Below are 12,180 nucleotides of genomic sequence, written 5' to 3' on the forward strand. Positions count from 1 at the left end.
GAGTGTGCTATTGTGATCCAACAACAGCAACAATGCCCCCTTGCAACAGTGGACATAGGACTCAGGCTACGCTGATTGGAACAAAATCCAAGGACTTATACAGGAGCTACAAAGAGTGTGATATTGTGAGATACCTAAATAAATATAAACTTTGTATATCTACCTCTGCATATATATATATATATATATATATAGAGAGAGAGAGAGAGAGAGAGAGAGAGAGAGAGAGAGAGATTAATAAGCTATTGATTATTAGATCAATAGTTTATTTATCTATTTCTTCTGATACAGCAAGAGAGAGAAAAGCATCCCAACAGGGTCTCTATGCAATTATCTGCCCCAGTTTCAGCCAGTCTGTATCACAGGAGATCCTGGGGCATAAACCCATGACCTTTCCCATGTAGATCCAGTTGCATTACCACTGCACCATCACCTGGCCCTTGTGAAATCTATATTTGGTCTTTGTTGCCTTTTTCCTGACACAGGGCTTTAAAAACCCTTGGAATTTCTGGAGTGGTAAGCACATTTTATACCCTAATGAGATGAGTGCTATGGTGGGATTCAGAATGGGGGCTGGTCCCAGAAAAGACCAAGGAATTAGAGGGTTAGGAGTTTCTACCCATAAAATCCAAAAAAGACTGATACGGGGAAGCATCTGCACCCCCCTCCCACATGCCTTGTCTTACATGTTCATCCGTTCTTTGTAATATCCTTTCTAAGAAAAGGGTAAATGGAAGTTAAGTCTTTCTCTGAGTAGTATGAGTCACTCTAGCACATTAGTCAAACCCAAGGAGGAGGCTGTGGGAACCACAATTTATAGCCAGTTGGTACAAAGTACAGGTCAGAACCTGTGCTTGTGATTGGCATCTGAAGAGGGAATCCTGTGGAATCTGATACTATCTCCAGGAAGAGTGTTGGAACTGAATTGAATTAAGGGATACCTAGCTGGTGTCCACTAGAAAATCAGCCAGAGAACTGCTTCCCCAATGGGGGTAAACTCCCACACATCTGGTGTCAGATATTGAGTGTGAGGACTGAACTGACTTTTTTACAATATAAATACTGAATCAAGAAGACAGAATATCACATTGTTCAACCTTAGCTGGAACATGCATATTATAAGGACTGAAATTTTTCACCATTCTGTACAAGTCTGCAAATCTTTATAAAAGCGCCAAGAGTATTAATTAGGGGGTTACAAGTAAATTTGACAAGGAAGCGAATTTACAAATACCAAATCCATAAACAATGATGAACAACTGTATATGCACATTTTCAGAAAACATGAGTATCTTTCTGCCTAACCTGGGTATAATGAAAGGCTTTCTATGACTGAAGATCCAGACACAGTAAGAGCAAATATAAATGTATTTGATACATTGAAAATAAAAAACTTGGGGGACCAGCAGATAGCATAATGGTTAGGCCTTTGGACTCCCATGTTGTAAACTGTGGTTCAAGTCTCAGACCGGGAGGCTTCAAACTCACGAAGGCACATGTGCATGGGTGCCCAAGATCCTGAGAGGAGGATAAAGGAGAAGGGATTGCAAAATGGATATTCCTCCTGGGAGGTGATTTCTCGCTTTCTGCCTCTCTGTTTCTCTCTGTCTCTCTAGCGAGTGCACATGCCCTACAGCAAAATTCTCTCTAAAAAAAAAAAAAAAAGAAAACTTGGAGGAGGCATGGTGGTTAAGGTGCTGGACTCCCATATGGCCAACTGTACTTTGTGTCCCAGACCTTAAGGCTTGCTTTCTCATTTCCTCCCTCTGTCTCTCTCTGGTCACATTTAAAATAATAATAATAAATAAATAAGATAAACTTATTTTTTAAATAGAAAGTTTACACATGGCCCAAAAAATTATAAAAAGTCAAAATGTGATAGAGAAAATATTTGCAAAATATATCACTAGTAAAAGGATTAATAACTCTATTGAACTAATAAACTTTTTTTTTAACTTGCCAGAGGGTACATGCACTCATGGGAGATAAAGAGAGAGAGAGACAAAGAGACTGAAAAAACAAGTCCCTGGGGGATGGTCATGCCATCCCTCTTCCTCCATTTCTCCCTCCTTTCAGAATTTTGGGCGTGCACACATATGTGCCCAGCATGCTTTTCAAACTGCTGGGTCTGGCACTTGACTGTGCAGCAGCCATGCAGGATCCAGTCATCCTAATCACCACGCTACCATCTGGCCTTCTAATAAACTTTTTAAACCTTTAAAAATTAAAGAAAAGAAAAGAAAAATCCCAAAAGAAAAATGTATGAGATAATTAATAATTTATACTAAGAAATTGTAAATGGTCTTTAAACATAAGGAAAGCCAGTGGCATGCACCTGTAGTCCTAGCTATTCAGAAGCCTAAGACATGAGGATCACAACAGAGCAAGACCCTGTCAAAAAAATAAATAAGTAAAAAAAAAAGACATTCAGTCTTACTCATTTAGAAGTTCTTGGCTCTCTGATAGCCAAAACTAACAACAACACTCTGTAGATATTCACACAAGTTTGCAAAAACTAATGGAAATGTGTATAATGAAAAAAATCATATGTGGTTTTCCAATTTTTTTCACCAAAATAAACTTGTACTTTAATTCCATTTTTCCTTTAGCTTTTTAAAATAATTTTTTCCATCTTATTTTATTTTTTAATTTGCTTTAGAGCACTTACCCTCACCAGAGAGAGACAGAAAGAAAGTAAGGAAGTAAGTTACCAGTTCCAGGACTCGAACAGCAGTCGACCATGTGGGAGTCCAGCACCTTAACCACCACACCACCTGCTGGCCCTCCCATTAGCTTTTTGAAGTAGCTCTTATATTGCTGGTAGGAATACAAACTATCAATTACTAACAGAACTACATATGATTTTATCTTTTGAGCAAGCAATTCCACTTCTAGGAAATTACTGTGAAGTTCTACTTCCAACAGTACAAACATACATATGCACAAGGTCATTTAATGAAGCATTGTTTGTAAGCCAAACTTTAGAAAATAACCTAAAGGTCTATATATAGGAGAGTGGTTAAATAAATTAATCAACTATGGTATATCCACACAACAGACTTCTAAGCAATGGAAGAATGAAATAAATGTCTAGTATATAGCTACCTTCAAGCTACAATGTTCAACAACAACGACGATAACAAAAATGAAGTATCAAAAAATGACTGTATTCTGTATGATTAACTATATGAAATATCCAGAATAGGCAAATCCAAAGAGATAAGACAGCAAGCAGATGAGTAGTTTCTAGGAGCTGAGAGGGAGGGGGAATGGGGAATGACTATTATAGATGTAGAGTTTCTTTTTTGAGTGATAAAAATGTTCTAGAAGCAGAGTAGTGATAGTTGCAGAATTGAAATATTGGGTCATCAAAAAGTCACGACATATTTTTTCACTATTTTTCTATGCAAAAATGCATAGTGACTTTTCTGATGACCCCAATAGCTACAGTACTTCACCTTTATAAGAAAGAGAAAGAAAGTCTGAATGAACCTGCTTGAAGGAAAAACAACACAGAGAAGGATAAACCAGAAGCTTAAGAGACTGGCTATCTACTAGAGCTAAGTAGAACAAGATGGAATTATGGGCAGGTGGGAACGGATTAGGAGAAACTAGGGAAGGTAGATATACAACACTTCTTAGAAAATACTTTTCTGTATAATTGTGATTGTTCAATTATATTAAAAATCAATACATAAATAAAATCCACCAGGATAAGGTGAAAGCCCTAAAACAGTATACTAATAGAATTGTACTAAAATGTATAACATGGGCTGGCCCCTTGGCCTGTAGTTAAGGGAGTCAGATACCATACAGCCATGTGGCCCTGGCAGCTTGAAAAACACATCAAGTGTGTACGCATGCACATCCAAAGTGTTGACTTGGTGGCGAAGTGGAGGAGAAGGGATGGTGGCCATGCTCCCCCAGGAGGTGCTTTCTCTCTCTCTCTCTACTCTGTGGTGAGCACGTGCACATTCCGGTATTTTTTTTTTTTAATGTGTAACATAATCACATTAGGGTGGGTAGAGAGCAAACCAAAGTAACTTCTGAACCCAGTCTGAATTACTATATATTCCTCTGAACCAAAGATTTTTTTACAAAAATTCCAAGCCGTAAAGTTTAAATAATAGCAGTGTCTCTCCTAGAAGTATAAGTTAACAATTAAGAAACTACCTTTTGTATATTCTGTAGTTGAGTGAATAAGTAAATATACCATGAACAATAGAAGTCAGGTTTCTTACCACTGAAGAAAGGATTCACAAATGTGGAAAGTGGGAAAAACAGAGCGAACCCTGTGATTGGAAATAGCAGTATGAATTCACAATAGATATAAAGAGAAGTAGGTCAAGATATAGACATACAGATAATGTGTAGAAATAGATACACATGCACAGACATGTCCACACACACTTTTGTTTTTCCTGGCCCTGTCTGCTAAGAGAATCTGGAATTCAGAAGAGTTGGAATCAATGAACACACCAAGTCACACATTTTGGATCCTAAATACTATTCTCTATTGAAAAGAACAAGGACTGGCTCCACAGCTAAAGCTGGGAAAGTACAAAATGAGCATGGGATGTCATTTTATGTTATAAAAATATAGCTCAAAAAATGGTGACAATAAGTCAAAAAGACATAGTGGCCAGCATGAAGGGTCTTTTTTTTTTTTTTTTTTTTTGGGGGGGTTTTCGCTATAGGGCGCGTGCGCTCACCAGACAGACAGAGAGAGACAGAGAGACAGAAAGTGAGAAATCACCCCCCAGGGGGGATGGCCATGCTGCAATCCCTTCTCCTCCATTCTCCTCTTGGGATCTTGGGCACGCACACACACGCGCCCAGCGTGAGTTTTAAGCCACCGGGTCCGGGACGCAAACCGCGGTTGACTACGTGGGAGTCCAGCGACATAGCCATTACACTAATTGCTGGTCCCAGCATGAAGGGCCTTTCACCAGCCAAGTTTGGGACAACTTCAGCAGTGAAACAAAAAATAATAGGAATTATTTATGGCCCACTGAATTAAAAAAAAAAAATCCATGAGTTCATAAAAATAGATAAGTAAATGGAAGAAAAAAGAAACCTTTTTTTTTTTTTTTCACAGAAGAAAGCCAATTAATAAATGTAGGTAAAATGGTAGAATTAGAAATTCAGCAGGCTAACTCTGTGTCTGCAGTTAAGGCAGCCAGATCTCAGATAGCCCACCCGTAGTCTGGAGTTAAGGCAGTCAGATAGCTGACCTGCAGTTCAAGTCCCAAACCTGATGGCTTGTGAAACACACTGATCGTATGTGTTTGTGTGTGTCCCCAAAATCCCAACAAGATGGAGAAATGGAGGAGAAGGGATTGGTGGCATGACTATTCCCCATGAGCGATGCTCTCTCTTTGCCTCTCCCTCTTTGTCTCTCTCTTGTGAGTGCATGTGCCTATTGGCAAAGAAAAAAAAAAAGGTGAGCATCACCCAAAGAAAAATTTAGAGTAATTGACTTTAATCCAAAATGTAAATTAAAAGCCATTAAAATATGTAGAATTTTTTGTATGCCACATTTTCTCCCTTAATTTCTTGCTCAGCTTCATAAATCTCAAAGACTATTGTAGCAGTTTATACTACATATATTCTTTAATTACAAAAATCCAAGATTTTAATTTTTTATAAACAAATAGAAAAATTATGAAATCATTTCAAAATTTTATCTAGTTTAAGGGATTTTATTCTATCGAGATGAGGCATAGATAAAATTGAAAACTCTGACAATACTAAATGTTGATGAGGCTGTAGAACAGTAGAACTCTCCCACATGCTGCAGATTGCAATGTAATGTAGAACACGCATCTTGTAGCTTATACACCACAAACCCTTGCAATATTCCCTATCTTTAGATTTCCTGAATACAATGTCCACTACTAAAAGCCATGTCAACAGTAATCTTCCAAGGTTTTCTTTTTTTTCTTAGAATTATTTATTTGTTTCCATTTATTATTATTATCATTTTAAAATTTATTATTATTATTGTCATTTTAAACCAGACAGAGAAAGAAAGAAAGTTAAAAGCAAGAAAGCAAGGCGCCAGGTCCAGGACTCAAACCATCGTTGGCCATGTGGGAATCCAGCGCCTTAAACCACTATGCCACCTGCCAGCCCCTCAAGGTTTTCTTACTGGCACTGTCACTCAGAACACCCCTTAATAGAAAGATGACATCTGGCCATGTGAAGCAATCCAAATCTTACTATGTACAAAATAGCACTTAACACAATAACATAGTATCTAAACTTAAAATACTCTTAAAATATATAACTACCACAGTATAAGAAAAACTGCACAGAAATAGACCTAGACAATTTCATGGCGTTTTACTACTTAATATTTATCTCAGTAAATATTATAGGAAATATTATACAGAACATACACAAAAGTAAATAATAAGGAGGAATAAAAGGAATGACTTATAGGAACTTCAAAAAAACAAAATTTAGGGGGACCAGCAGATGGCGGAATGGTTACATTGCTGGACTCCCTTGTGGTACACCACGGCTGAGTCCCAGATCCAGGGGCTTCAAACTCACGTCAGGTGTATGTGTGTGTGTGCCCAAGATCCCAAAAGGAGAATGGAGAAGGCCATTCCCCCTGGGGAGTGATTTTGCACTTTCTGTCTCTCTGTCTCTTTCTGTCTCTCCACTAGCACATGTGCCCTATAGAAAAAAAGTATCTTAAAACAAAACAAAACAAAATAAAAACACTTAGGGACCAGCGGATGATGTAATGGTTACATCACTGGACTCCCACATGGCCACATTGTTCGTGTCCCAGACCTGGTAGCTTGAAACTCATACCAGGCACATGTGCATATATGCCCAAAATCCTGAGAACAGTGGAGAAGAGATGGTGTGGCCATCCCCTCGGGAAGTGATTTCTTGCTTTCTATCTCTCTTTTCTTGTCTCTCTGGCAAGCACGTGTGCCCTATACCAAAAGTCTCTCTTAAAAAACAAAACTGAGGGACTGGCAGGTGGCATGGTTGTTGAAGGTGCTCAACTCCCACATGGCCGACCAAGGTTCAAGTCCTGGACCTGGCGGCTTTCCCTCTTTCTCTCTCACTCTCTCATTCTCACTCTCACTCTATCCCTCTCTGGTCAAATTAAAAACAAATAAATAAAGTTAAGTAAAATAATTCTCAGAAAAAAAAAACTGAACCTGTGCCAGGCTCAAATTATGGAAAAAGTAAAATAATCTCAGCAGATAAACTAATTTAAGAAGATGGTGTTACTAGCCATAGCAATTAGACCTATATTACCTTTAAAAAAGTCATCTGTTTTACATTTCCTCTCATTTTATTACTTAATAATATAAACCAGTGAATATAATATAAAAGAAAGGAAAGGAATAAAAAAGAAAGAAAGAAAAACTTACCGGGATTGAAAATTCCTCAGCCAAATACTTCAATAAGGATGCTTCTTTTGCCAAGAACTTGTTTCTTTCTTTCATATTACCTTGAAGTTGGGTATCAAACTCCTTTCTCACCACAGAAGCAACAGAGTCAATAATCACAAGTTTAACTCCTTTTGAAATAATATCTTCTTCCAAAGATTCAATCCTATACAAGCAGAATTTATAAAATAGTAAGTATATTTAAAATATCATTTTTTAAAATAGGGTATTGAACATATTCCCACTTAACATATACTAAATGTCTCTAAGGTAGAAACTAAAGGACTCAAACGCATAGAAATAGAGACATAATTGTACATACCAGGAGAGGTTTGGGGGAAGGTGGGAGAGTTCATAAGAAAATTTATAAGGAATAGAAGAATGCAGGTAAATAAAGAAAAGAGGCTACAGGATGGTGAATCATAGCAGAATAAAAAATATGGACAATTTAATATATTCCAAAATATATACTTTTTGAATAGAATTATTTTTTTAATTATTTTATTTTACTTTATTTATTTTAATTTGACTAGAGAGGGACAGAGTGTGAGAAAGAGAGAGAGAGGGAAAGGGAGAGAGCAAGCCACCACGCCAGGTCCTAGGACTTGAACTGCAGTTGGTCATGTGGGAGTCTAGCACCCTTAACCATCACACCACCTGTCAACCCCTGAATAGTAGAACTATTAACAAATGTGCACGATATACTCTAATGTTTAATGTTGAAGAAGATGAATATGGGTATATCCTTGATTTGATTATTGTATATAGTATGCATACCTCTAAAACCATTCTATGGCCCACAAAGATATACACAGATTATATGTATACCAGAAATAGTAACTATCTTTTCATTCAAAACATGAAAATGAAGGCCAGCAGGTGGGTGTAGTGGTTAAAGCACTGAACTCCCACATGACCAGTGGTTTGCGTCCCAGATGCAGTGCCTTGAAACTCATCCCAGACATGTGTGTATGCATGCCTAAAATCCCAAGAGGAGAATGAAGGAGAAGGGATTTCGGAGTGGCCATCTCCCCCCCTGGGGTGATTTCTTGCTTTCTGTCTCTCTGTCTCTGTCTCTAATGAGTACATGTACTCTATAGCAAAAATCTTTCAAAAAATAAATAAAATAAAATAAAAAATAATTTTTAAAAACTTTAATTTTTAGAAGTAGGGTATTGCATAGGTCAGGTAGGTAGCATGGTAATTAAAGGGGCTGGGCCCCACATGACCAACAGAGCAGTTCAAGCCTCAGCCCTGGCAGCCTGAGCACATGTACATGTGCCCAAAATCCCACAAGGAGAACGGAGGAAAAGGGATTATGGAGTGGGCATCCGCCATTGGGGGCACTTTCTCACTGTCCCTCTCTCCAGTGAGCCCACACACACTACAGCATTTTAAACAAACAAACAAAAAAAGTAGGGTATTGCAAAGGCTTATCAACTTAAACAATAACAAATTGTTTTTCTTTTTTTATCATGAATTTTTTATTATATTTATTTATTTACATTCATTCACTATACATCAACAATAACAAATTGTTTTTCCCTAAATAACCGTAATGATTACAAGAATCCTGTACATATAACTTATTTTCAGCTCATATATATACTTGTGTGTGTATACACACAAATATACTTGTATATGTATCTGTGTATATATATATATATATATATCTGTATATATGTGTGTATATACACACACATACATACACACACACACACACATTATATTATACTCTTGGAAATAGAGCAAAATACTTTTCTTTATTTTCATAATTCCTTGGATCTCCTACAATGCTGCTAAAGCTCCTGGTTTAGGGTAAAACTACTTGTGATACTTAGTCTCCATAAAGGCCCCACTTATTCCAGCCTCTTACTATTTCACACCCTTGTGTCATCCCCACCCATACTGTACTGTAATTAGCCAGAAATGGCTTAAAAGGAAAACACCTAGTATTAACTGTTGTTACATAAGCCTAGTTGCAGCCTGCATATGCTCAAAGGCCTGAGTGACCTACAGATGACCTCAGTTGTAGGGGAAATAAAATGCTCTTGGAAACCCCCCAAAAAAGAATAAGACCAGGCTGCCCCTGTGGTCTATGGGTTAAGGGAACCAGATCCCACATAGCCAAACATGCAATTCAAGTCTGGACCCAGGGGCTTGAAAAAAACACCAAGCTTGTGTGTATGTGTGTCCAAAATTCCAACAGAATGAAGAAATCAAAGAGAAGGGACTGCAGAATGACAATGTCCCACTGAGGAGTGTTGGGGTGATTTCTCCCTTCCCCTGTTTCTCTGGTGAATGCACAAACCCTCTGGAAAAATGTTTAAAAAGAAAAGAAATAAGGATCTATTTCAGGGAATGGGACTAGCAGTTAGCTTAATGGCTATGTTGCTGGACTCCCACGTAGTTGACCGTGTACCCGGTGGCTTAAAACTTAGGCACATGTGCGTGCGTGCCCAGGATTCCAAGAGGAGAATGGAGGAGAAGGGATCGCAGCGTGGCCATCCCCCGGGGGGGTGATTTCTTGCTTTCTGTCTCTCTGTCTCTCTGTGCCTCTCTGGTGAGCCCACGCGCCCTATAGTGAAAACCTCTCAAAAAAATAAAATAAAATAAAATAAAAAAGGACCTATTTCAGGGAATGATATTAAAAGTGGAAAGGGCTCGGGACCAGCAGTTAGCGTAATGGCTATGTCGCTGGACTCCCACGTAGTCGACCGCGGTTCGTGTCCTGGACCCGGTGGCTTAAAACTCACACTGGGCATGTGTGCATGCGTGCCCAAGATCCCGAGAGGAGAATAGAGGAGAAGGGATTGTGGCATGGCCATCCCCCCTGGGGAGTGATTTCTCGCTTTCTATCTCTCTGTCTCTCTCTGTCTGTCTGGCGAGCGCACACGCCCTATAGCAAAAACCTCTCCAAAAAAAAAGAAAAAGTGGAAAGGGCCCTAAATCCCAGCACCAACCAATCTGGGACTGGAAAACATCACCCTATATCCTAGCAGTAATCAATCCTTGACTGCCAATCTCACTCCATTAGCACCAAATAACCTAAAAGTGGTTTCTCTTTCAGTCTCTAACCAACCAATCTGAGACAGGCAAGAAACATTACCACATAACTCCCTCCCTGTTCCTTGAGCTATGAAAGAACCCACCATCAGGGGCTGGCAGGTAACATGGAGATTAAGGTGTGGGGTTGCCACATGGTCGACTACAGTTCTAGTTCCAGACCTGGTGCCTTGCTTTTTCACTTTTCGTTTCTCTCTCTTCTCTGTCCATCTCTCTCTGGTCAAATTTTAAGATAAGAATAGCAAATGGAATTAAAGAAATAAATTATTATTTTAAAAAATAATAATTTTTTAAATTATTGCAATAGAGGAAGCCAATTTAAAGTTTGCTTCTGCTTCCATGCTAGTTATGCAATAAAACTTTCTTACTCTAAGACCTGTTACCTGTTACCATAGTGATTGGCAATGTATGCACACTAGGCAATGGACCCACTTGTTCTGTGACAGTACAGAGTTTATCTATGTGACCAATAGCACCTGACAGAACAACAATACATCATTTCTAAAAGTAGGTTATAAAAAAGACTATAGCTTCCAGGTTGGCCTTGTAGCTGAATGGTTAAGGGAAGTGAATCTCACATGGCTGACCACAGTTCACATCCTGGTCCCAGCTACTTGAAAAAATATGCTAGGCACATGTGTATGCATGCCTAGAATCCCAACGGGATGGGGAAATGAAGGACAAGGGATTGCAGCATGTGTCTCTCACACAAGCACACATGCCCTCTGGCAAAAATCTAATAAATAAATAAATAAATAAATAAACAAACAAACAATGAAATTATTCCTTTTTTTTTTTGAGAGAGGTTTTTGTTATAGGGCACGTGCACTTGTCAGAAAGACAGAGAGACAAAAAGCAGAAATCACCCCTCAGAGCGGATGGCCATGCCACAATCCCTTCTCCATTCTCCTCTTGGGATTTTGGGCATACACGCACACGTGTCTGGCATGAGTTTAAGCTACTGGGTCCGGGTTGAACCGCAGTCGACTACGTGGGGTCCAGGGACATAGCCATTATGTCATCCGCTGGCTCCTATTTCCCATAATTCTAAGAAATAAGGAACTTTTTTCTTAGAAGCTAAAAAACATGGAAAATAAAATATTTATCTTCAAAACATAATTAAAATATCAAAATTTAAAATAGTATATACCTTTGCAGAACTTCATCACAGGTGAGCTCCCGATAAAGATGAACTTTACTACTTGTCGAAAGTAATTTTTCTTCAGTGTTAAAATACCTGGGAAAACGGGATTCTGCTATCTTAACCAATCTGTGGGCAGAAAAAATTGCACAAGTTGAAATAGTCAATGATATTTCAAGCCACGTTCCTGACTCTCTAATGCATTTTACTTGGGGAAATTCATATGCCTTATCAATGAATAAATCATACATAAATGAATGATTTATCAATAAATAAATGATTTATCAATGAATAAATCAAACATAATGGCTTAATATATAAGTTTAGAATGTAAGCCCTCCTTTTTTAAAAGAATCACTTTATTTAATTTTATTCATCATTATTTTTTAATTTGATGAGAAAGAGTCACAAAAAAAGAGGAAAAGTGAAAAAGCAAGCTGCCAAATCTGAGACTCAAATCATGGTTAGCCATATGGGAGTCCATGCCACTTACTGGTGGGGGGTGGGGGGGTATAGGGCACAAGCTCTTGCCTGAGAGAGATACTGAGAGGGAAA

The 12,180-nt window shown here is 38.4% G+C and overlaps 1 protein-coding gene across 1 annotated transcript in view; it reads right to left on the minus strand.

Moving 5' to 3' along the window:
- The window catches only part of RAD51B (RAD51 paralog B), a 646,490-nt gene that overhangs the window by 586,686 nt on the left and 47,624 nt on the right, over positions 1 to 12,180 (minus strand). The window contains exons 6-7 of the mRNA XM_014591690.2: positions 11,635 to 11,754; positions 7,401 to 7,584 (exon numbers count right to left, since the gene is read on the minus strand). Of these exons, the coding sequence (XP_014447176.1) occupies positions 7,401 to 7,584; positions 11,635 to 11,754 (304 nt within the window). The remainder of the gene's footprint in view (positions 1 to 7,400; positions 7,585 to 11,634; positions 11,755 to 12,180) is intronic.

This window comes from Tupaia chinensis, unplaced genomic scaffold, assembly GCF_000334495.1.
Source record: "Tupaia chinensis unplaced genomic scaffold, TupChi_1.0 Scaffold000609_1, whole genome shotgun sequence".
Lineage (NCBI taxonomy): Eukaryota > Metazoa > Chordata > Mammalia > Scandentia > Tupaiidae > Tupaia > Tupaia belangeri.